At 40.3% G+C, this 24,680-nt stretch overlaps 1 protein-coding gene across 5 annotated transcripts in view; it reads left to right on the forward strand.

The window, feature by feature from the left end:
* The window catches only part of sox6 (SRY-box transcription factor 6), a 130,313-nt gene that overhangs the window by 6,093 nt on the left and 99,540 nt on the right, over positions 1–24,680 (forward strand). For 3 of the 5 annotated variants that reach the window (XM_010768707.1, XM_010768709.1, XM_010768711.1), the window contains exons 2-3: positions 12,914–12,983; positions 20,599–20,649. In XM_010768707.1, coding sequence (XP_010767009.1) covers positions 20,615–20,649 — 35 coding nt within the window. In that variant the 5' untranslated portion in view covers positions 12,914–12,983; positions 20,599–20,614. Of the gene's footprint in view, positions 1–12,913; positions 12,984–14,380; positions 14,423–20,598; positions 20,650–24,680 lie in introns of those variants that run through there. The other 2 variants (XM_010768708.1, XM_010768710.1) reach the window with 2 other exon arrangements.

The following is a 24,680-nucleotide window of genomic DNA, read 5'->3' on the forward strand; positions in this document are numbered from 1 at the left end:
GCCAAGACGGGCAGCTGTGACGCTGAGAATTTGTGTAAAATAATGTGAAAGAAGGCCATTAAACCTCATCCTCTCCTAAGGGAGAAATAGCACAAGTATGGCATGGAAAACCTACAGTTTTTGGATTTACTTTTTGTTATGAATAACCCTATTGAAGGCAATAGTTATTTTTATATCCAAACACAGGGTCCCACATCTGTAAAAGCTGAACGATTAGACATTATCCAGTTGGTGGAGGTTGAAAGCCAGCCTGATCGACACACAATGTAAAATATGCTCCGTTTAGTTGTGACTAAGCTAGCTCCTCAGGCCTCTTTACTCTGCGGTCCAGCCTTTAGAAGACTGGGAGCCGCTTTGTTGGCTCACGATTGGTTTCCTATCAGATTGGCAACTTTACATTACTTTGTGCACATTTGTGTGTGTGCTCTTACAGTGTTTGCAAATGTGTTGATCCACATACTTTCGAGATATGTGATTTGAACGCACAATGGTATGGTGTTGACATGGCCATGATTCGCTATTTTTACTGTTCTAGATATTTGACTAGAGCACCTTCACCATGTAATTCCATAATGGTCTGAAAGACAATACATTCAATATTAACAACAACATATATTTGTTGATACAAATCTTTAACCTTAACATTTACTCGTTGCTGTCAGTGCATTCAATACATACGTTTCAAGACAGGCCTCAGGACAAAAAATACTTGTGTTTTTGCTGCAGCTGAATTCCAAGCTCTCCAGATAATGTGTCAGCCCTCTTGGATGGAAAAAAATACTGATCAACCACTTGCATCATGGAGCTGCTACTGTGACATCTAAAACAGGCAAGAAGTTTTGGAAAAGACAAGACTTATTGGGCCAGAAAACAGATTCCCAACAGTTTTTCCTGTGGAAAATGCTGATGTTTGATGCCAAAAATAAATCAAAGTGACAAAGACGGAGGGTGGGGGGATTGATGGAAACGGTCTTGTGGCTAAAGTTTTGATGAAGTTAACCATAGCATCTCTTCTGCCTAGGTCTTTTGTTTCCTTTCGGAATAATTTTTTTACACTGACTTGGATGGGTTACAAGGCTTTGCCCTTCATGTGCATTATGAGAAAATGACTTCAGCAGACGCGACCACAAGCTTTCTCTTGCTCTCTGTCTGTCTTTGGAATTCTCTCTCTATCTTAAATCATGATGTTAGTGTACACGCTGCATCAGACCCTTCTGATTATGTGTAAGTACATCATATTCAGTCTCCTTTTGTCTAAGTAAGACATTGACTTTTCTCCTGAACCGCATATTGTCAATTGTTCCAAGGGGAAATCTTGTATTCTCAAGGTTGTTGAGAATACTTCTTGGGTACTGTACTTATTGGGTGGAAATAAACTGAGTGGTGGCATCAAAGCAGTGGTTGCCTTTTCCCCTCTCACTTGTTTCCAAATGGCACATATTCCTTCCCTCTCTACTGCGGGTACATGGTTAATGCTGGAGCAACTTTATCCATCACTCTGTCTACTTGTGCCCCAACATAACCATAAGCACTTTAGTGCTTGGAAAATATTAACTTTCATAATAACCAGAATTTGAATTCACATTATGTTCTTGTTCTTTAAGGGTTCATGAATTAACAAACATGCTTTAGAAAAAACTGTTGAATACAGTGGAAACATTTTGCAGTCTAGGTGAAACTACGTAACTCCGGGTTGGCCCAACTGCAGCTACATTGAGGAAAGCCCAGAAAGCCTGACTCCGAGCTCAAAGAACAAAGCGAAAAGTAGCGTCTATGATAATCACTTTCTTGAATGGGACTAAAAAGAGAAATCTGCTGAGATGACAGAGAAAGCATGTGGTTTGGCCAATGCAGTATATTTCCCATGAGCCTCTTTGACAAACTGAGGGGATAGCCACTCTGGCACACGCCACCCACCCACATAAAATCTAGACACACACAATACACAGTGCTGTTTCTGCCAGGCAGTATGGGTGTAGAAACCTCTGGTAGGGGAGGATGATTGACAAGAGGTGGGTGAGGACTAGACTGAGGGGCACTAGTGGAAGATGGGAGGGGTGGTCCTTACTGACGAACACTAACACTTGGTATTTTTTCCGCTAGACAGGACAGTTAATAAAAACTTTGCTGAGGAGAGTGTAATGACATCGTGGAATAAGTATTAAGGACCTAAGATGTTTAGATTGAATGTTTAGAAAGATTGATCTTTTGCTTTTGCTGGACTATTGTACGATCAAAATGAATGAGGCTGCAGACTGCATACAAATATATACAAATGACCTCAAAAACCCTCCCTCCTACAATTATGTTCATATGCTGCTAATTTGCAATAGCGATTTACGTTCACTGTCAAAACTTGATCGCAGAGTTAGTTTGTCCTACCGCAGTGTAAAGTCACAGGGTGGAGGCATCCCATCACAGTTGACTTTTTAAATATTTACCAAGATCATGATATTTCTGCCAACCCTAACGAAGTGTTTTAGTTTCCCAACCTTAACCATAATGTATCTCTGACCTCAGCGTTTCCCTAACTCTAACCAATTGCATTTGCGATGCCTAAAAATATCCATAAAAACATAATGTTGAGTCGATAATTTAGCAAAAGACAAATGAAGAACGCTGACAACTTTATGCATCCAATCTGACAACCTTCAATTCACCCAAAAACATCATATTAATTGAAAATAATGTCAACATGGAAATAAGCTAAAGAAGGCGCTCTGTAATCTTACCATCACAACACGCAGGGCTATGGTTGCATATTTTTTGTGTTAGTAAGTAGAAAGTCTTTATGTCCTTGGTTACGGGTGGGGTTGAGGGTTGAGGGTAAACTGTTGAGGTACAATGTTCCTCCTTATCCTCAGTAAAGCTACATTTATTGGTTACCATCTGCAGGGTGGAGGAGTTTGGCTTTGTGGCCAGGCCAAAGAAAGGCTTCTAATTAAACAGTCATCATTATCAACTTGTGGTCAGTGATCATCATCTCCAACACTGGTTCTCCAAGATTAACATGGAATCATTGAGGTTTTTCCTGAAGCTTATGCTGGACTGAATTAGAAGAAGAAACAGAGGAGAAAAGTGCTAGCAAGATTTTTTTCTTCTCTTGGCAGAACAGATAGTATGAGGCCCTGTGCCATATCCACTCAGGTTAAAACAATTACCCGACATCAGAGAACGCCGTAGAGCCTCGATGCTGGCACCAACGTCATGCGTTTGACTGCTTCAGGCCATGGTTTCAGACATGGCCAAGTGTCACATGTAAGCGGAGCTTTCGATAATTTCAATTAGTGTAAGAGGGTGTGCCTGCAGTATCCGTATCACTGCTGCTGGAGGAGCTTTCCTTTGAGGTTGACAGGCCCTTAATATAGTATTTCTGGGTTTGATGTGTGAGTGACACAGGCGCTTCAAGAGGATGGCAAAATGGTTTATTAGGACCTAATTAGAGCTCTGTGATTAAAGGGGAAGTGACTGTGATTAGGAGACCTGCAGATGATGTGGAAACATGGATGAATATTCAGAGGAGAAACAGCACAGTATCTATTAGTCTGTGTGTGTTTTGTGTGTGTATGCCTTTGTCAAATAAGAGCATGAGAGTATGCGCTGCCTCGGAGCAGTCGCGTTATGATATCAGATATACGCAGAAGAGGAACTTTATAACTTAAGCTATGCGGCAGAAAATGGACAAGTGGATATGCTACTATAACCCTACAGCTAATGTAAGTATATGCAATTGCTAGATGCAGGAACTCAGAATTGGGATGAGCAGCTCTTATGCCCCGAACAATAAAAAAACAATTAGGATGATTTTATCAGTTTATTTCTTTATGGTTTATAAGCATGTAAGAGTAATGCTGCGGACTTTCACAGCCAATTGAACATGAAACCATGAGGAATGTAGTGCAAAGCCAGGTCTACTTTGGGAAGCTTAGGGCACGAGTGAAGAATCACACATTCTTGTGGACTTCAGCGTGCATGCTGTTTAATCAGAGGGACAAATGGTCTTAATATTATAAGTCTTCATCAATGGGAAGATAAGATTTGGACTTTCTTTCTTTTCGCCTCACAAACTTTTAACTTTTTCAGATATGTGATAGCCACCTCCATTAGAAAGCATTCATGAGAGTGTTCTGAGGGGCAGGAGATTGTCAGCAGGGCCTTGTGATTTTACAATTTCACAACTGACTTCCTCCTTAAAATGACACAGGCTTACCTGCCCATTACTCCCTTTGATTTCTACAGTACATGCTTCTGCGCTCTGAGAGGTATTCATAATAAGCTTAAACTCCACTGGCTTCATTGCTAAAGGGTGCTTATCTCCCGGCTATTCAAGAGAAAGAAGGGTCATATTTTTTCCAATTTCAACATTTCACTGTTCGACCACTCTGCCCGAAACCACGTTTAGGGGCTGATGTGGAGAGTGGAGAGTACACACACACACACACACACACACACACACACACACACACACACACACACACACACACACACACACACACACACACACACACACACACACACACACACACACACACACACACACACACACACACACACACACACACACACACACACACACACCCTTTTGCCATTTTAACATTTTCATAGTACAGCTGTGTATTTCTTTTTCTAGATGGTAGTCACACATCTTTTTACAGTTTGTATTCAGCACACATTTTACATTTAATTTCCAAAGGTTGTCGGCTTTGCTCATTCAATTACGATGTACGTTGTTATATTCATAACGACAGAATTCTGTAAAAGCGTTTTCCTTTTATTTCATAGATCATACTTACCTCGCAGTACTTATTGCATGTTTGGACACGCAATTTAATCTATTTACATTTTCATTTTGCCCCAATGGAATGTTCAAAGCACACTCGGCTTCAAAATGTATACTCATATGTAATGTATGATATACTTGAAAACGAGTTTGCGGTGGGCAGTAGTGGCAATGGAGGCCCTTCTCTCTTTTGCTTGGAGCAATGTCAGTTTTTCTTGTAGAATAATGAGAAGCATGTGTTTGGCAAGTGAAGAAAACACAGTTCATGTGACCCACCTGTCGTGTTTGCAGCACAGTTAACACCAACCTCATGTTACTATTGTCTAGACAGCCACACACCAGCCTCTTCCCCCTGCTCTTCTACTGCTTTTAGAGGGGCTTTGCAAAGACACCTGATGGTGCTTGGTCTAATAGTATAACATGGAAGTCAGCTAAATACTTGAAGTGAAAAACGAAACCTTAATGATTACCATCATTTAAATGATCTGTAGGTGCAAAGTGTTTGTTTAAACTACATTTTCTCCAGCAGTTAACCGTGTGCAGTAGGTTTGTGCTGTGAGTCTAAGTGCTCCCCAGCCCTCTGCCTGTAGCCTCAGCCTGCTGGGTTTCTCAGTTTTACCGTTGCTTGTGCCATGCTGTAATGGGCTCCCAGGACATGATGGGAATATAATAACTGCTTGACGATGTTTTCCTTACCCCCCTCATTCTCCACTAAATGTAAAATGTGCCCAGAAACATGGCATATATGGCACAGGTTGTGATGTCAGTTGTTATTGCTGGATATGCGAACCAGTAAATGTTGGATTATTTTCCACAATCTGCTGTGCAGAGTGCATTATGTCACAAAGGCCACATTGTAGCTAGTTAGGGTGTAACGCAGTGTTGTCTTTCTCTCTCTTTTTCTTTCCCTTGTTCTGCATTGCTCAGCCACCTTCTGTGCCTGCAGTCCAGACTACAGCCCTACTTTATTCACATTTACTTTCCCTGTACTGCAATCAATGAACAATGGGCCAATAGCATACCTATGTGATGGGGGAAAGTCATGCATTAAAACCGTGTTCAGACTAATGGCCAACACTGTTATACTGACTCCATCTTTTTCCCCCTCCTGATCTTAAATTACTTGCAACATTGCTGTGGATATCTTGCTGATATAATAATAATATTAAAGCAGATTTTTTTTTATTATGGGGTGTTCAAACATTTGTACAGATAAAGTAAGTCAAATGCATGCTCTGTGAAACTCAAATTTAGATTATTAGATAAATTAAGTGATGATGATGAATATATTCCTTTGCTGTACATTTGGGACTCCTGCTTTTGTTAAATGCAGCATGGAATCGAAGAGCCTCCTGTTTTTCCGCTAATTAAATTTGCCACTAACATACGCTGGCAGAAACCTCTTACCTTGTTTGACTTATTTATTGCCTGACTGTGGAGGTAATTTGACCTCTCATTTGCAAGGATCTTTTTTAATCCAGAAAAGGAGTGTTAAACTCAATTATACCAGTGATCAGTTGCTCAAACACTACATTTGTTTTCTTCTGGGTGGACAAGCCAAGTAGAGCCCTGCTCTCAGCTCCTCGTTCCTTACTCCTGGCCCTTTCACCCCTACAGTGCAACAAGGGGGGAGAGGTAAATTAGGATAAGAGAGGAATGGGGATGGGGGGCGGGAGGGCGACATGCTTGAGAGGAGAAAGGGAGAATGGAGAAAAAGAGAGAGAGAGGCAGAGAGAGAGAGGAAAGTGCCTTACAGTTCCTGCCATGTCACTGGAGATTTGTGTCCTCCTTTTAAATCATTTCCCTCTTAAGAAGATTAAGAAGGCAGAAATATTCTCAAACTGATCATTTTCCCTCCCCCTAAATGGACTCATTTGCATTTGCAAACGCTGCTATTAATTGTGGATTTAAAAAAAAGACAAATGGCCTCTGCAACTGTAAATAATAAGAAAAAGAGAGGTTATAATGTTAATTGTTAAAATGGCTGTACAGAGGCCATTGGAGCCTCAGTAAAGCATGTGCCCCCATCAGATTCAGATTTACTCCATGTGTACGCTGCAGTACAGATTATGATTTACATTTTTTTAATCAAGATTTCAGTTTCAAGTAATCCTTTTTGTCTGCTCCTGTTTTGTCAGTCATTCATATGGTTCGGAATATTCAAGTAGAAAAAAAGGCGATACATTGAATGACTTTTTCTTCAGGATGTAGAGAATTATGCGGTGAAATTATGTTTTACTGTAGAGCACAGAATTGGGCTATACAGTATGAATGGAAGATAAAGACACATTTTCAACATTGTATAAAAGTGTTCATCTTCCGTCCTTCCTTTTTGCAGATCACTGCAGCCCATTTAAGAGTTTCTTTACTCTGTTACATGCTACAAAGGTTTCGCACATGGCCTTTGTTAAAGTTGTCAGCCTGCATTGTGCTGAGCTTGCCGCTAAAACAATTATTTGACAACTTAAGTCTGCCTCTGCAAATCGAAAATGTGAGACAGTAATAAAAGTAATACTGCGTCCCTGCTTCTCCTCGAACAAGGAAAACACTGAATAATTTGCGGACACCAATGCCTTGTTGTAACCTGATCATTTATGGATCAGTTGTTTCCTTTCTGGTTTAATTCACCATGTGATTGATTTTCAGTGCAGTACTGTTGGAAAATATCCACACTAAACCGTGCCTGAAATAGGGAATCATTTGAATACAGATGCTTACGGCTTAGGCCTTGTCACTGGAAACCACTCGGAGCCAGGAGACAATTGCAGGTTGATTATGTTGCTTCTGACAGAAGTTGTAAGTCCTTTGTGCAAGGCAGGGGTATTTGCATCTAAATGCTTATTGTAGACATCTAAACAGCATAAAGACTGATTGTAAATGCCAGCTGTTGGGCTGTACTCGGGAATAAAAAAAGAATTTCAATAAGGAAAATTGGGATGGAAATGAGGAAATTATTTTCAAACAGTGGAGCTGAAATCAATAAGTAGGAAATGGAGGCGTTTATTGTGCTGGTTGTATTTGTCATCTTTATTGAGCGTGTTTGTACAATCACATATGAATCTATTTACAGTTAGCTACTGTATGTTGTATTTTAACCAGTGGAAACACTGTCTTCTATTCATATGAATGATGTCTTATTCTTTGATAACAGCTGCAAACTGTTTGAATTTATTTGACATGTAACTACGTTGCAAAGCAGGTGGAAGAGATGGGTGAAATATTTTCAAATTGCTGTTGGTTAATTCATCAGATTGGAAATATAATACATTTGACATATGCCTGTTGGAAATGTGATGTTATGCTTAAAGTTATTTGAGATAATTATTTTCCAACCTTTGTAATATTTGTGTGTGAGTGCATGTGTCTGTATGTGCACTCTGTATGGAAGTGCAGTCATACAGTATATGTGGGTGTACATGTGTGTGTGTGTGTGTGTGTGTGCCTTGTGCCCAGAGCAGAGTGATGCCCCTGCTGATTCTGCTCCTCTAGCTCTTTGTCCTGCAGCACTCAGTGTGTCTGCCTCCTCGGGAGACTGGCAGGCTTCTCTAGTGTGGCACCACAAAGGCCCAGCCTCCTTTGAGGTGTTAAAAACTTCCATTTATGCATCTCCCTGGACAAAAAAACACCAAGCCCATTTGAGTCCAGTAGCAACACAGGCAGACATTGTGGCCACGCTTCTCTAGCACTCATTTCACAGATTCTAAAACCAGTATGTGGTGAACAGGATTTGAGGGGCTAAAGTGCCCCGTGAGGGCCAGGCGATAAGAGGGGAGAAACGCCACCACGCAGTAAACTAGAAGATGGGTCCGGGAAAATAAACACATTACCTGGGAGAGAGGGATAGACTTGTTTTCATACCCCTTCCCCCAACATACACAAACCTCACACTCAATAAGTAAGAGACTGAAAAATAAAAGAAAATATGTGTGTATATCTCGGAAGTTAAGAAAAGAGGTCTCATCAGTGTACAGAAAGACAAGCCTATAATGGGTTCTCTGTCTTTGGAGTGAAGAATATGTGAGAGGGAATCAAAGAGAATTGATAGGTTGCATGCCCGCCTGTTAGGAGCACTGGGGACCGAGTGGAGGAAAACATTCTATTTGCTGGTCGTTTCTCTCCCTCCACCCTGCCTCAACCCAGCTGCCCAGCAAATAGACTTGTATTCTTGTTATTTGACGCAGAGGAAATGATGATAATATATTGGCCAAGCAGCACATCAAAAGCCTTGTTCGGCCAGAGAACTGTATCCGTATCAGGCTATTGCTTGTCACAAACTGTGTTAAAGAGCTGCTGATTTTGTTCTGCTTTATCTGACACTATTGCACTTTGAGTCTGCCAAAATACCAGTCACTGTTTTACACCCAACAAAGATATTTTAACTGGAGCGACGCTCTGGTAGTCATTCCTGACACGTTGGTGCTAGACATTTTGTGAGTGTCTAGTCTGCTGTAGTTCCAGAGAAAGAAAAAAGGCCGTTTGAGAAAGACAGAGGGTAAAGATAAAGAGAGGAGAGATTTTCTAAGGCTGTGACAGTTAATGGTGAGCTGGAGCATGAAACAGCTGTTTGCACGTGATTGACCTGTTTCCAACACCAAATAACTCAATGATATGGTGGATCTGTTGAAGAAATACAGCCTGTCTAATAACACTACACTGGACTTCTTATTTTTTTTTCATGGCTTTCCCTAGTTTATCTCACCAGTAGGAAATGGTTAAATCCATGAGCTAACAATGACACCACAACCAGTCTGTGCCGAAGTGTCCACAGTCTACCTGAGCACTAGCTGTTTCCTGAACAGTAATATCCTCTATTCCCGGTGATGGTGATTACTCAGTGCATGGAAGCTGTCATTTCATATTTCACAGATGATGCTACTGCAGAGAGGATTGACTTTATAGAACTGGATATTTAACAGACAATCACATGTGTTCAATTACTATACCAGAATGTTCTGCGCTTCACCCCCTCGCCCTCCACACGGCCCCCCTCCTCTTCCTCCCATTTCCCTATTTCCCCTGGGACCACTGCTATAGCCTCACCTCATTGCATCCCAGACTCCCCCATGCAGTCCCGGCCTGACTGACTGTGTGGCTGCTGCTTCTGCAGAGATAACCAAACAGCATCCAGGTATGGGAGCAGCCTGCTGATGGCATAGATTACCTCTATTGTCAAAATAACTAACTCTGCAGAATTCCTACTTTAGCGTGTTGGACGCAGGGGAAAGTGAGGATTTGGAATAGAGGATTTGGAGGATAAATATATATATATTTTTAACATGTTGCAGATCTGGATGAATTCTAAACAAGTTAAGGTACAACTTTTTTGGCTTGCCTCATGAATATCCACCAAAACTGTACTATGTAAACCTACATGCAATTTGATGATGTCCCATATATAGTAGTTTTAATTCAATTTAGAATTAAATTATATAAAAAATAAAACGTTGAAGTCGGGACATCTTTGTAGTGGTTGGTCTCCCCTGTGCTCTATACAGTCGCAGTAATGTTGCCTATTGATACTGAGCCACTGTCACATGATGGTTGAAAAACACGACTCTCAGGGAAAATGAAGTCATAGCCCACATCGTACATGAACATATGTCTGGAATTTGAAGCTTCAGAAGATTGAAAGTGATCTTATTGAGCTGAGATTGTGAAAATTATTTTGTCACGTATTGTACAAGAGGCTTTAACGCAAGTGAATACTGAGGCAGTTTGTTTGATGTGTAATACAAACATAGAGGAAATTCCTCCTGGTAGATTTAATTGAATGGGTAGCCCTGCTTTTCCAACTGTACTTTTGCACAAATGTGGAATTTAAAATTAGTGTTATGTCCACACTAATTGTATACGCCACCCAGCCATATCAAAATTCAAGAATTGTGTTTTTTGATGCACCCTAGTGTGTGTGTGTGTGTGTGTGTGTGTGTGTGTGTGTGTGTGTGTGTGTGTGTGTGTGTGTGTGTGTGTGTGTGTGTGTGTGTGTGTGTGTGTGTACTATAGATAACCTGGGTCCTATTCTGGGATCAGTGACATATTATCCAAATGGTGCTCCCAGTTTTGTTTTACTGACATTTTACAAAGCACAGGCAAAATGGTTTCTATATCTATACTGAGTTTATGTACTGGTTGGCAGGTACTGAAAGTATTCCATGACAAATCATATAAAATATTTCGTAGCATTTGAATTGTGGATTTGCAACTGTGTGTGTGTGTGTGTGTGTGTGTGTGTGTGTGTGTGTGTGTGTGTAAGTGTGTTTCTATTTGTTTATAAAAATGTGGTGAAACTAATAATTTGAATTTGGGGTTGACTGAAATTGTGTTTAATAAGTCCCAGATCTTCTAATTAGGAATGGGGATTGCCTGTTTTATGTTTCCTCCCCGTAGGTTTAATTCACAGCAGGAAAAAAGCTGCTTCATGCAGCTACAATAGGCCGGTTGACACTGAGTCTTATTACGCCACAGGGATTACTACATTCATTATAATATAATGTGGGTACTCTCATTATTTGCAATTATAAATTCCTTTTGTTTTTTCCCTCATACAGATAATTGACTAAAACAACCGATGAATAAAGGATACATTTCCCCATTTATTATTTACCTCATTGTTCCCAATTAACATCAGATTATGAATTCAAAGATTTGTTAATGTCTACCCTCTGTAATTGTAAGAGCACTCATTTATTTAGGGACAACAGGAATTAAGTCTATAGTCAGATGTTTGACAAAGACTGGTTTAATGAATTACCATCCATGTAATATGTGGTTTCTCCAGCAGGCAGGGATTGTTGTGCAGACTGAATAGCTTCTTATACAATTTAATGGTGTGTGTGTTAGTGAGTACAGGAGTGGGTGGATGCAGCAGGAGCACAGTTCAGAACACTGAAATAGTGTGTGTTTAGCGTCATTTGAGAGGCAGGAGTAGACTTTTAACTCAGAGGTGCTATTCATGAAACAGCTTTCCATTCAGCCGGGGTCACCTGGGTCCCCTCTCCCCCATTGTCACCTCCAGCCTCAAGGCTACCACATTCAGACCCGTCTGCAACTCCTGCCTTTATCTGGATCTTTCTGTTAGCCCTCCAGACTCCCACGTAGCTGACACCGCGCTGTGCTCTGACAACAATGCAGAGGTAGTTGGTACATTTATCTGGTCTTATTGATGGTGCTTTGTTGGCCCCGGCAATGGTAGACTGAGGTGCTGTAGCGCAAATTAGTGACAGATCAGTTAAGCGTGACCTCAAAAAACCCTTGGCCTTGTTTAATTGGCAGTGCTGAGGCCGACTAATTGTATAAATCAGATGGTAATGAGATCTTGGCTTATTGTGAAAAACAAGATCATGTGAGAAAATGAACATGAATGAGCATAACAGCATTTTCATCCCTTGAACTAGAGGGTGTGATCAGTGAGGGGTTATCTCTCTATTGTCATTACTGATGAAAGTGTACGGTGCCTTAAAGTGTATGCTTGTGTACTGTACTGAGTTTTCTGTTTATTTGCTGATTCTTTGAAAAATCTCTGAAGTTGAAGCACTTAAACAGACAAGCGGAAACTAGCAGAGCATGGCCCCGTAATAAATCCTTAGCATGCAGTGCTTGAAGAAAGAAAGCAAAATTAAATAAAACAACTGCTTTATATGAAAGCTGTTTATTAGAGAAATCAACCAACTGGAAGACAGATTAATGAGGTGGCAGAGAAGTAGATTTTAAACATTATGTAGGACGGATTCCCATTGGTGACAGCTGTGAGGACTGGAGGTCTAACAAAGCTGTTTTACATTAGCTCAGCTGTGGAGACTCTGACCCTCAGCCAACAGTCACTATGGCCTCAATTCGCTTCCCCTTGTTCTCTCTCTATTTGTTCTGATGTAGGTAAATACAGTTATCTAAGACCAATGTTGATTTGAACCATGTTTGAAAAATACTTGAGTTCTTTTTTTAAATGGAAGAAATTAAATCAGGTTTACATGTCCTATTTTTGGTGGTATTGTATTAGTGTGTTTTGATGCACCCTAATCCTAATGTGTGAATTAGGATAGAACACATTTATACGGTAGTTATTATTACCAATGTAGAATGCACAGACACACTTTAAAATAGTTAAATGTTGTCTTCTTTTTGCTTACATTTCAGGTTTTTACATGAATTCAAAATAAACCGACCAGTGAACGCTGCAAGCTGGGGATTGAGTCTTTCAGTTCTTGTAAGTATCAATGTACCTTTTCAGCTGTTTCTGTCTTACTTCCACATGTCTCCTACACCCCCGCTGTCATTCACCCACACTGAACACCTGCATCAAATGAGGTGGACAATTGGATAGGCACACAATGTATGCACAATTACACACTTATGTCAGCACAAAGTTTCTGACAGAAGACCTTTTAAACATTAGATCCTTAATACTTATTTTTCTCCCGTGTTTTTTTGCTTCCAATTTCTTTTGTGGTTTCTCAGGATAATTTTTTTTCTTCTTTAAAATGTTATTGCTCATTATGTGATATAATCCACTTTCTTGTGTGGGAGTTGCAATTTGAAGGTCAAATCAGGCATTCTAGTATTTAATGTTAGGAATGTGGTGGAGAAAAAAAATCTGTTTTCCTACACTAGAAAAAGAAAACATAGATTTTAACCTTGAACTACAGTGCTTCTAGGATCGTTCAACTGCACATAAACAACTTTCATGGGTTAAAACCTAATTTCCAATAAAACTCAGCATGTATTTGGGCTTCTTATGTCCTTAACATAATACTAGATAATACTACAAATATATCTACTACATATGTACAGGTACTGTATAAAAACACACTGTTGGGTCACAGCATGGTTGGTTGATTAATATATGTGGGCTAAAAAGAGGTTTGAGTGAAAAAATTCAAAGCAATAGTGTTTCTATGAAATGCACACTTTGCTATAAAAATAATAAAGAGTACTACGCAGTCAACTGTGCATCTATAAAAATAATATTACTTAAACAATCTTTGCACAGCCTCTGCTTGAGCAGGTTTTCTAATAAAAATGTATCTTAGATATTAAGCAAATAAAGGTGAGGAACTTCATTGATATTATTCTTTTATTCCAAATGTCAGTAGGCGATGTCTTGGGAGTCATATTAATGTGGTTGAGGAGCTCTTCAATAACAGCTGGGAAATGTCTCTGAATTCAAAGTTCATGGCCATTTACCATTGTTTAATTATGCCATTTCACACCGCAAGCTGCCTTCCGCTCTCGTGAACAAGCACCTGTCTACCAGAGAGCTCTCTGCTGCACGTTAGTTTCCTTCAGTTAGTTCTGAATGCATCAAACCCTTATGGTCGTACTATGACAGTCAGAAAACATAAATAAAGCATCTAATAAAACAGAGATATTTATTAAAACCACTGTGTACACTTTTATAGTGTTTCGTGTTTATAGTTTTCAATATTTAATTATTGTCTGCATCGTTGTTAACTAGCTATCTAAAGGATAGCGAACATACTCACGCAGCAAGTAAACATATAACGTCTGGAGTAGCTACTCGATGAGCTATATGCCTTTTTTGAAAATAAAGAAAACAAAACTCTTACACGATATACATGATTTATTTCTGTTGGACAGGTACGTCTACTACCCCCTGCCGGTCCCGCTTAAAACGCTGCTCCAAAGGTAGCTAAAAGAATTCCCCTGATGTTTTGATATTACATGATACTAAAGCTTTAATTATGATATTATGAAGTCAATGTCATAAGGTTAGTATTTGTTGTAAAAGAAAATACCGGAGAAAGCTGTAGAGGCCAGAATTAATTTCCATCATGTTCTTCTGACACATTAATTTGGATCCTCATACAAACCGAAATCTACATCCATTGACATACAGGTTTCATTAAGCTCAAAGCAGGAAGTAATTTAGTTTGCGTCTAGACCGCTTATAAAAGACATTTAATTACATGCTCGCAATCTCATTTAGAAACACCTGAGGACATGTTAGACCAACTGAAGAGGCCATACAGTCTTTGTTAGCATGTGCCACTTATCTAATAAGCAACAGCCTGCGGTCTCACAGCTCTCAGCCCACTATCGGTATGGTATTGAGCACCACTCAAGGGAAGGATGCCAGGGTAGCCATGATGTTAGAAATTAAATAAACATCACTTCACTATAAAATGAAAATGAACAACCTTTGAATGGTTATCCGTCATTCATTATTTATCCAATGGACCTCTTCAGCCCACTGACCCTGCAGTGATTATGGTCAATATGTTGCTGAACAGAGACCGCTTGACAAAAACCACCTAACAAAGATTTTAATTTCATCACTCTCGATTACTTCAGAGGATCCCAGTGCAAATTTGAAATCTAATTGTTGCAAATGCCATTACCTGGCAATAATGTGGAAAACCCGCCTGAACTTTAATCATCTTCCTAAACCCATTTGATTAATATGTTGTATTACTAATGAGTGACCACATTTTGAATTGCTGAAAATATCCTTTAAGAGTTGCCAAATGGATGTGGTGGTTTGTTGTCTGGATTCTTTACATATGTTAATTAGGCATGGTTTGTATTTAATCACATGAAAGGGAGCTAACCTTTTCGTTTATAATTATTTAAAGGTTTGATGGGGCCTTATTTTTATTATCAAAATAGTTAAAACCTAATATGGTTTTGGCTGCTGTCCTGCTTTTAAAGGTATGTTCCCTTGTAATGTAGGACAGAGTTTCACTCGTAGTAGCTCTATACGGCAGAAAACAGGACCGAAGAACACGCCATTAATCTTCTTGCTACCCCAGCTGTGGAAAGTAATGCATAACTAAAAGTCCGGTAAAATGAATTAATGATTTCAACCATGAACTTTTCTCCCAAAACGCCATGAATCGTCTGCAACTGATAATGCACCACGACCCTGGAGTGTGAAATCCCTGTTGCGTTGAGAGTAGCCAGTTAATTGATTTGCAAATTATTTAAAGTTTGTGGTGCCCAGGGGAGTGCTACACTCTAATGACGGCCCATTTTGAAAGAGTTGAAAAACTCTGCAGGCAGGCCGTTGTTTAATTGTAACCGTAAGCTTACAAATCTAATCTGAGCCCAAAGAAGACAAATGGTGTTATCTTTTTGTGGGTTAGCGGTGTATGCTCTTTAAATTGGATGTATTTTATCTAATGAGATCAAATGTTATTTTCATTCAATACAATAAAAAGGATAATCTATTTTTAATACAGACAAAACATATTATATTTTTATATATATAGACAAAATGCCCTTGTTTCTTGCATTGTGTCATTTGTCCTGTCAGTTTGATCCTCAGAAAATTAGGCCATTCGAGATTGACTGGCAAAGACAGGGTGAAATAACTCTGTTACTTACATTCATCAAACAGGCTGTCACTATTTGTGGCACGTGTGAAACTAAAAAGAAAAGCTGAATATATGTATGAGTAAAAACCAAGTGCATAATGTTTTGTTAGGTAAGACAGAGATCAAGCAATAGCAGGTCATTCTGTGCCGATCGGGCTCATCTGGTAGCACACACACGGTACGTTCCATTGCTTTTTAGTCAAATTTGTTTGATCTCTGTGTTAATATCAAGAAGCCTCTAATCTCGACCCATTAGCAACTGCTGTCATTCAGACACACGTTGTCGGCCTGATTTAAATAAAATGAAATGAAGATAGTTGTTTCTGGTCCCTTGGCTTCACTCATTGCCATAAACATATGCTCTGTGCCCTGCTTCTTTCCATCTTATTTATGACTTTAATTTGTTGTGTGGGCTGCGCAAGAAATCAAATTTAATCCAATCCTCCCAGGGACCCTGTCATATAATAACATGGTAATTTCTGTGTATCCTTTTGAAAAATGAGGAAATTAATTCTTCCTGACATGTTCTAATTATTCCAGTGTGAACGGGCGGATGGGCTCCCCTCCTTCCTCCCATCCCCCCGGCCCCCTAAGTGTCAGTTGCCGACGGGTGGCGAGGTGCTAATGCTGACCAGCAGCGCGTTTAATTTGAAACATGAGCAGACACCTTTCAACACACCTTCCTAATGTTGGAGTGGCTCACACAAATTAATTCACTACTCATCTGGCAGCTCTGACTGAGGTGTGTGTGTGCGCATGCAAGCGCTTGTCTATGTATGCCTGTGTGTAGGTACGTAAGGGGTAGGGGAGGAGGGGATCAATGGGACACTATTGCCATAAGTAAAGGTAACATAAGATGTCTGTGAGTGTACTACACTGTAGGTGTAAATTCCAATATATCAGTGTGCTGCGTGGACATGTGCTGGACCAGGTATCACCATTTTTCATGTGACTGGGTGTTGAGTTGGCGTAAAGCTGTCTGCTGGGATGTTGGGATTGCTTGGACAGCTTTTTTCCGCCCTCTCTGGATCTCCCTCCTCTAGAACCACCAGTACCTTTTCACACATTGCATAGCTCCAAGGAGAGCCCTGAAAGGCTTATTTAATTAGACTGTTATCAGACATTTTTTAGCTTATCATTTCCATTTGCCTGGGGACACTACTGGGAGAGACTTTGTGGAACAAAGATCTAATGTTTAATGAAAAGAGTTAAAAACTTGAAAAATATAACTAAATGTGATTTGTTGTTTTTATGATAAATCCCTACCAGATCATTATAATATATTTTCAGTATATTAATAATTTCATTGAAAATAATGGCCTGGTATGATGGTCTGTAAATGCATTAGTAATTAACACAGTGAAAATATAACTGTGGTTGTACTATTGCCAAGACTTAGCTCTTCTAAAGCCACAGGTCTGTTTACATTTAGGCTTCTGAGGTAAGAAATATGTTTCCACTCACACTATGTATTGTCTCTAAGCAGCTTAGTCAGGAGGAGAAAAGATAAACAGACAAAATTGAGTGAACTTCGGACTTGGGTTAAAACCCATAGAACTGCAATGTGTGTGTGTGTGTGTGTGTGTGTGTGTGTGTGTGTGTGTGTGTGTGTGTGTGTGTGTGTGTGTGTGTGTGTGTGTGTGTGTGTGTGTGTGTGTGTGTTCATAGTTGTGGTGTCATGGTTGAGGAGAAGAGAGCATGGCTTTGTGAACAGTGGGTGGGTCCCCCCATGACTCAGAAGAGGGGAGAGGCGTCAACATGGCCGCCCGGCCCACAGGGAGTAAATTGCCCCCCCACCCCCTCACACCCTGCAGGGTTAATCACTGCCATTTTGGATCCATGCAGAGGGAGCAAATGCACTCTCCATCACTGTGGAAGAACTGAGCCACCAGTTTGGCTGCGACTCTGTGGGTAGATCTGCTTCATAAGCTTGTTTCCAGTGGTACAATAGAGTGTTTTGAGCCCTGTTTTACTCTTCTTAAGAACGTTTGAGTTCCTGGATCAGTGCAGGCTCTTGCTCTCTGTAGCCTCTTTGGATATTGCTACTTTTTCTCATATGGGTTTTGTTAAGGGATATAAAATGTAACCTGGGATGTAGTTACGGGTAGGTAGCTAACTTCTGTGTCTCGCTGTGCGCCGCGCACTACGTGAGCCTGTTAATGACTGAAGGCTGAGAGTGCCTTCTCGTGCCAAGACCCACATGGCTGCTGGCGGTGCATTAAATCAGCAGTCAATTTGACTGGAAGTTTGAAATCTGGGCTAGGTTAAGGGGATGTGCTGAAGCCGTGTTAATAGCTAGCTTGTTGTCCATATGGTACTGCTTTAATAGAGCACATTTGTTGCAGATGGTGGGATACTTGGTTAGGCAGACGCAGCTTTTGGCAGAGGCTCATTCTTCGAAAGGGCTGCTGTGCTGCTCAGACTGGCCCAGGCCAATTCAGTGATGTCAATCCTCCCCGCTTCTCCTTCACCAAAAGGCCTGCCCTTGAATTGTGGCCTAGTCTTAATTTAAAGACATTCTCGTTTTTCGCCTTCGGAGAAGAGCAAATACAATGTGGCTCAGTCACTTTTTCCTGAGTTGAGTAATTTGCTCTCCAAACCGCACCTTTGCTTCCATAGGCGAAGTTCAGTTGTTTTTGACCACAATGGGACTGTAGACAGCAGGCACAGCTGAGGAAACACAAGCAGAGCGAAAGAACAAGGGTTGTGGAATATGACCAAAGATAAAGATAGAAACTGAGCAAAGTCCAATCTATTTCCTTTTCACTGCTGCTACTGTTTCAGTAGTACTGTTGCCCTGGGATTCAGGTGCAAGTGAAAAAAAACAGATTATTATAAGTTAAAAAGAGAGCTTTGTTAATCCTGTCACATATGAGGTTATGCATTAAAACTCAGTACTGATTTATTGTTCTTCCTAATTTCTGGTTTGCCCCATGTAAATGTGTGCTAGAATTTGAATGCATTTACTGTAAAATCTAAGCGTATTCACATTTGTGGGATTGGATTGTTGTAGCTTGTGTGCCTGCCTTAGAGTATGTGTGCTTTTTGCACTCAGTGAAGTGAGGAGACACGCTTGATCTGCTCTGCACTGTTTGACGGTTGTTTTCTCACGTTGTCACTGGCTTGGTGTGCTGTGGCTTGGTGATGGTATTATGTGCTCCGGGACCAGCTGAGTTGAGAAAAGAGCTGCAGCGCCCCTAACCATGCCACTCCCGCCTCCCCAGACACCTTATTGTGAGAAAAGTCTCGGCTGAGCCCTCTGGGCCTTGTGGATCCACTGCCTTGCTAAGTGCTGGCCAGACTGAAAGACACAGTGTCCTTGGGCCCAGCTCATTCTTTCCATTCTCTCAGAGGCTTTGTCTCATAAGCCATGAGAGCAAAAGGAGAAAATTGTCAAATTACACCAGCGTCACAAACACTTAAGGTGTCATGGTCTGAGATGCACTATGTTGTTACGTTTTTTTGGTACACTATTTATGAGTGAGTTTTATTAGTTTGTAATAAGAGTATTGTTTTCTCCGCAGTGATTAAACAGCAGGGATTTTGACAGACAGACACATTTTTTAAAACTCTTGTATTGTTAAATTTAAATTGTATGTACTGTATCTAGGAAGGATTGTGGAGGATGATATATTATAATGCTGGAAATATTTCAGCAAGATATCCTTGCCATATTTCAGTGGCTGAGTATCTTTATAGTTGTGAGATCTGAGACAATTTAACCAACGAAAAAAGTTCCATTCACAAACGCTCTCAGGAATGGCTGTTCATTTTTTTTTACCACATAAAGCACATGGACGTCCAAAATCAATTTCCAACTGATCTTAACACAATTAAAGTGTACATTATATAGCCATATAACACAGGCTAATGGAAACCTGTTGTAAGTCATTATTAGCCATGTGTCTTCAGCATTTTGTGGGTAGGGCTTCTGAACGACCCCTACAAGTGATGACATCATGACCACATCCTTTTGCCTCATTGACGCTGAGAGTCCCAGCTTGGGTCCCTTGCGGCCGGGCTCCCAGAAGCCACAGCACCCTCGCCACACATGGGCTGCAGCTGGACCACCGATAGCTAGTCTGAATAAGCTGCTGTGAGATCTGTGGTTACAGTGCTGGATGTACATGTATATATCTGCACACAGCCGTGGAAAAATACTGTATGGAGATCAGTAGGCAGAGTTTATTTGATGCAAACATATCATCAGGCCCTCAGTGCAAACCGATGTTGTATGCAAATCCACTCCCTCGATGGAAAGAGGTATAATTAATGATGTCAGTTCATAAAAAGAGAAGATGGGTTCGTAGCCATATTTTCTGCTTTAATTAAAGACATGCCTTATTATAGGAGAGAGATGTATGCACTGTGTGTTTTTCTTTCTTTCTTTCTTTCTTTCTTGCTTACCCCCCTTTCTCCCTTCTTTCCTCCTTCTTGATTATAACTTGTTCAATAGTGTAAATGGTTCTCTGTGATTTTTCCTGCCAGAACCCCACACGCTGACATGGAGGGCTTTCTTCGTAGCAGCTTTTTACTGAGGTTAGTTTCATTTCTGTTGTTGCCATTTAGGATCACAGGTCGGGCACGGGTGGTAGCACGCTAACAGGGGTGGTGCTTTCTGACACATTGTTAGCTTTAGACTTTGTACTGTGTGTTAGTGCACATGTTTGTGTGCACAAGTGTCTGTATATTTGAACAATGTCTAACATGGATTCTAACATATTTACCCAAGCTGTGTCTGATGATTGTGTCCATGTAGTGGGTGGCTGACTGGCATGCTTCCCCTGATAGCCTCCAGTTAGACTGAAAGCACACATCAACAACTTAAGGGACACATGCAGATGAGCCTTTTTTCCCTTCCTCTCCCTTTAATGGCTTTAAAGACCTGCAGATCAGGCGTTCTGGGTCTTTACACTGCATGCTTTTGTCTGACCCCTTCCCCATCTGCCCTCCCTTAATAACCGCCCTAATCAGCAATGTTGGGGTGAGGCAGTGTGCTGGCACATCTGTCTTGTGATGCACTGTTGTTTCCTGTTGTGTTCTGTGTTTGCATTCATCCTACCATAAAGATTTACATTTTTGTCTTTACCCTTCCTGTGATTCTAATTAAAAATGTGTGCTGTCATTACACACAGAGGAAGTAAATAAGAGTGTGTATTTACCATTGGCTCCTTTCCTAGTCAACCACCTTCTCTAGGCTCCAGTGTTGCTCCCTAATTAGGGTTGGCTCATTAGAAGCCACAGCAGCAGCATCTGCCTTTCAAAGCTGCTGTCAGCCAAACTTTGCTAAAGCTAATGAATCCGCTTTGATTTCTTTTTCAAAAGGTCACTTATTTGATTAAATTAACAGCAGTTTTTTTCTCTCTCAGAACTGCTGGGGGCATTTTAAAAAGAAAGGACGATTTGATACCATTACTCTCGCTAGTCGAAATGTCCTTCAGGAATTCAATAGTAAATTCTGTTCTGCATTTAAATGTATGTTATTTTTGTTTAGAATTCAATCATTTAAATTTGACTTGAAGTGAGATTGAGACGCATATTTATAAAGTTCAGAAAACACAGGTTGAGCCCTAATTTGTGACAGAAATCCCGTGGAAAATATAAATGAACTTTTGGTTTTTGAACACATTGAAATTATCACATAAAAAATACAAATGTACTTTACATTCATAACTTCCTGTTTGGTTAAGTAAATTAATAACATAGGCAATGTAGAATTTTACATTATCTTTTTATTTTTCATGTGTTGGCACCAATTTATTTGGATTGGTTAATCTGCTTTGATTTGACAGAAGTTATTCAGGCTTACTGCATGATACATTTTGAGAGACCGCTGCCTATGCTCATTCTTTTTTTTGTATTTGTAAACAGTGGATGGCAGCATTTATTTCTAATCACCTGTCGCAACCAGCTTAAAATGTGCTGTAAACTATATAATGCATTGGATGAGGTCTGACAGACGCATGTCTCAAATCCACAAGGAATGATTATGTATCCAATCCAATGATCGACAAAAAACAGAGAAAGAAAAGAAACATGACCTCTGAACTTGGCAACAATTTCCTTTTGTTCTCATAGTTGTGAGGAAACACTGTGATTATTCGAAGTAAACACATTATTGCTCTGCTAATCCACATCCTTCTGTCAATGTCTGTTTTAATTAAAGAAGAAGCGCCAGTATAAAGTTATCACGCACACTGGCTGGAGATTGGAGGCCTTAACAATCAGGCCAAGATTAAAGGAAGGCTTTGCTTCAGGGTTAGCCCTTTTGCTTGGATAAGACTTGTGTTCTGGAGTGGGCTGTGGAGCGGGGGTAGGGGTGAAAGGGGAGAAAAGGATAGAAACAGGGGTGGATGGATGTGGCAGTTAAGACATTCCTCCTGTGAAGAATCCCAGTATCTTTTCCCAAGCAACTGAATTAGGTCAAAGGGGGCTTTCTGAACATGCTCATACATTTCTGCTACAATGTGCAGATGTTATTGACTTTTTATACTGTACGCCATATCTCAGTAGCACACCGGATGAGCCTTTCATTATTGTAATGAGTCATGAGTTTGGTTTTGAGTCATACATACACAGACTTTTAATAGCTGTAACACTGACATTACCTGGCCATCTTGAAAAATACATTAAACCCTTGAAGGGTGGCAAAGAAAAGTTTAAACTCCATATTTTACGTATAAGTCAAAGCCTTTGTACTGTTTCATTACCAGGACAGTCTGTTTAAAAATCCCAGCATTTCTGAAACTATGCAAAAGTTATCTGAAGTACATTATGTGCAGTGTTTTTAATAACAACAACTATTCTGGTTGTGTTACTGTAAGCCCTTCAGTTTTTCCCTTTGTTGAAAAGATGATGTGCTTTCATATAAGATCAATTTTTTATTTGTTTATGGAAGACATTTAACAGGTTTTTGTTTGTGTATTCAAAGAGACTGAGAAAATAAGAGAGAGAAAGTGGATGGAAGGGAGACATAATACAAAGATGTGAACAGGCAGAGAGAGAGAGAGAGATAAGCAGAGAGAGAGAGAGGGGAGAGGGGAGAGAGGGAGATGTCTTCAGTCTCTCTACTCCCAGTGGGCAGGACCTCCCCCTACATTTCTGCCATTATTTGATGTAATGAAAGGAGAAAGTGTGTAACATTGAGATTGTTAATTAATTTAGTCTAACAAGATGAAGATAAATGAAACCCACTGAAGGTTGACTAGGCTAAGGGGCCCACTTAGCATTCCTCCTGCCCTCGAGCTCTGTCTCTCTCACTCCTTTACAATGGAGCACAGCTAATAGGTGCAGCACGGTGTTTGTACAAACCCGCTGAGCTCTTATCCTGTAAGTTTACATGCAGACTTTTTTGGCAAAATATTTCATTTTCAGACTCTATTTATCATAATCTTGCTCTCTGGGATATTTTAATTTTCAAATGGCTAATTTGTAATGCAGTTAGCTTTGGAGCAGAGATATGCAATTACCTAATTGAGTCATCTTGACATGTTAGATAAAGCTCAGTTGACATACATGACTACTGAACTATATTGACTTTATATGATATATGTATAGAAGCAAATATATGCATAGAAGCAGTCGTCTAATGTTAATACATTGGTCTTTTGCGGACACTTCTAAGTTATATATTTTGTCTGAAATGGCGGGAGGTTACATAAATGGCCATTCTTTCCAGAAACTATGTGGCCCCTTCACATGAGTCTGTGTGACTCCCAGCCTTTCACCAAATGAATGGTTCTTCTCTAATGCGGCTTGGGGGCTTTTTGGGCGGCAAGACAGACAAAAAGCAGAAAGGACATTTTTTCTTTTTTACAAAACCAGACAGTTGTCTTCATCCAGAGCCCTTACAAGCAAATCAGTAGTCTATCGAGGTCCTTCCTCAGTGGACACTTTGTACAGGATCTTGATGGCAGCACAAACCAATCATTATGGTACCCATTCTTTGCTCCCTTAGTTCTCAAGTCATTAACAATGGGTTGTTGATTGTATGGAAAACACCAGAACAATTACGTCCTCTGTTTTGGTGGCAGGGCAGCATTTTAAAGTGCAATCCTCGATAATGGCCTCATTATTGTTATTCTTGGAGCAGGCCTGAGGAGAAAGAAGAAGCTGCTTGCAGTGCGTCATTATTTCGTAAATTTCGATTAGCTCATCATGCTGTCTCCTGGCAAACTAAATCATAGCTAATTAAAAGTGAGCTAGTGGTCTGCCTGTGACTTAAAAGGTAGCACTCGATAGGCTGTTAATATGAAAAAAGGAGGATTAGAGCTGTTACCCTGGTAACTCCAACTTCCATCTGCGAGGGAACAATGAACTTGTGTTTCTCTGCCACCTATGATTGAAAAAACAGAGAGCAAGGAAGTGAGTGTTCTGAAAGGACAAGACCCTTTTTAACAACAAAGTGGGATCCCGGCCTAATAGGCTCTTTGGTGTGAGTTGTTAGGCGAGATCACTGGGGGATAGAGGAGCACAAAGGTCAACGTGTAATCCTAGGACAGTGAAGGTCGTCACAGCTTTAACCATAGCAGGTTTCCTGAATCGGTTTGTTTTCCCGAGAAAACAAAACC

Source organism: Notothenia coriiceps, unplaced genomic scaffold, assembly GCF_000735185.1.
Source record: "Notothenia coriiceps isolate Sejong01 unplaced genomic scaffold, NC01 NC01_scaffold00005935, whole genome shotgun sequence".
In the NCBI taxonomy this organism is placed as follows: domain Eukaryota; kingdom Metazoa; phylum Chordata; class Actinopteri; order Perciformes; family Nototheniidae; genus Notothenia; species Notothenia coriiceps.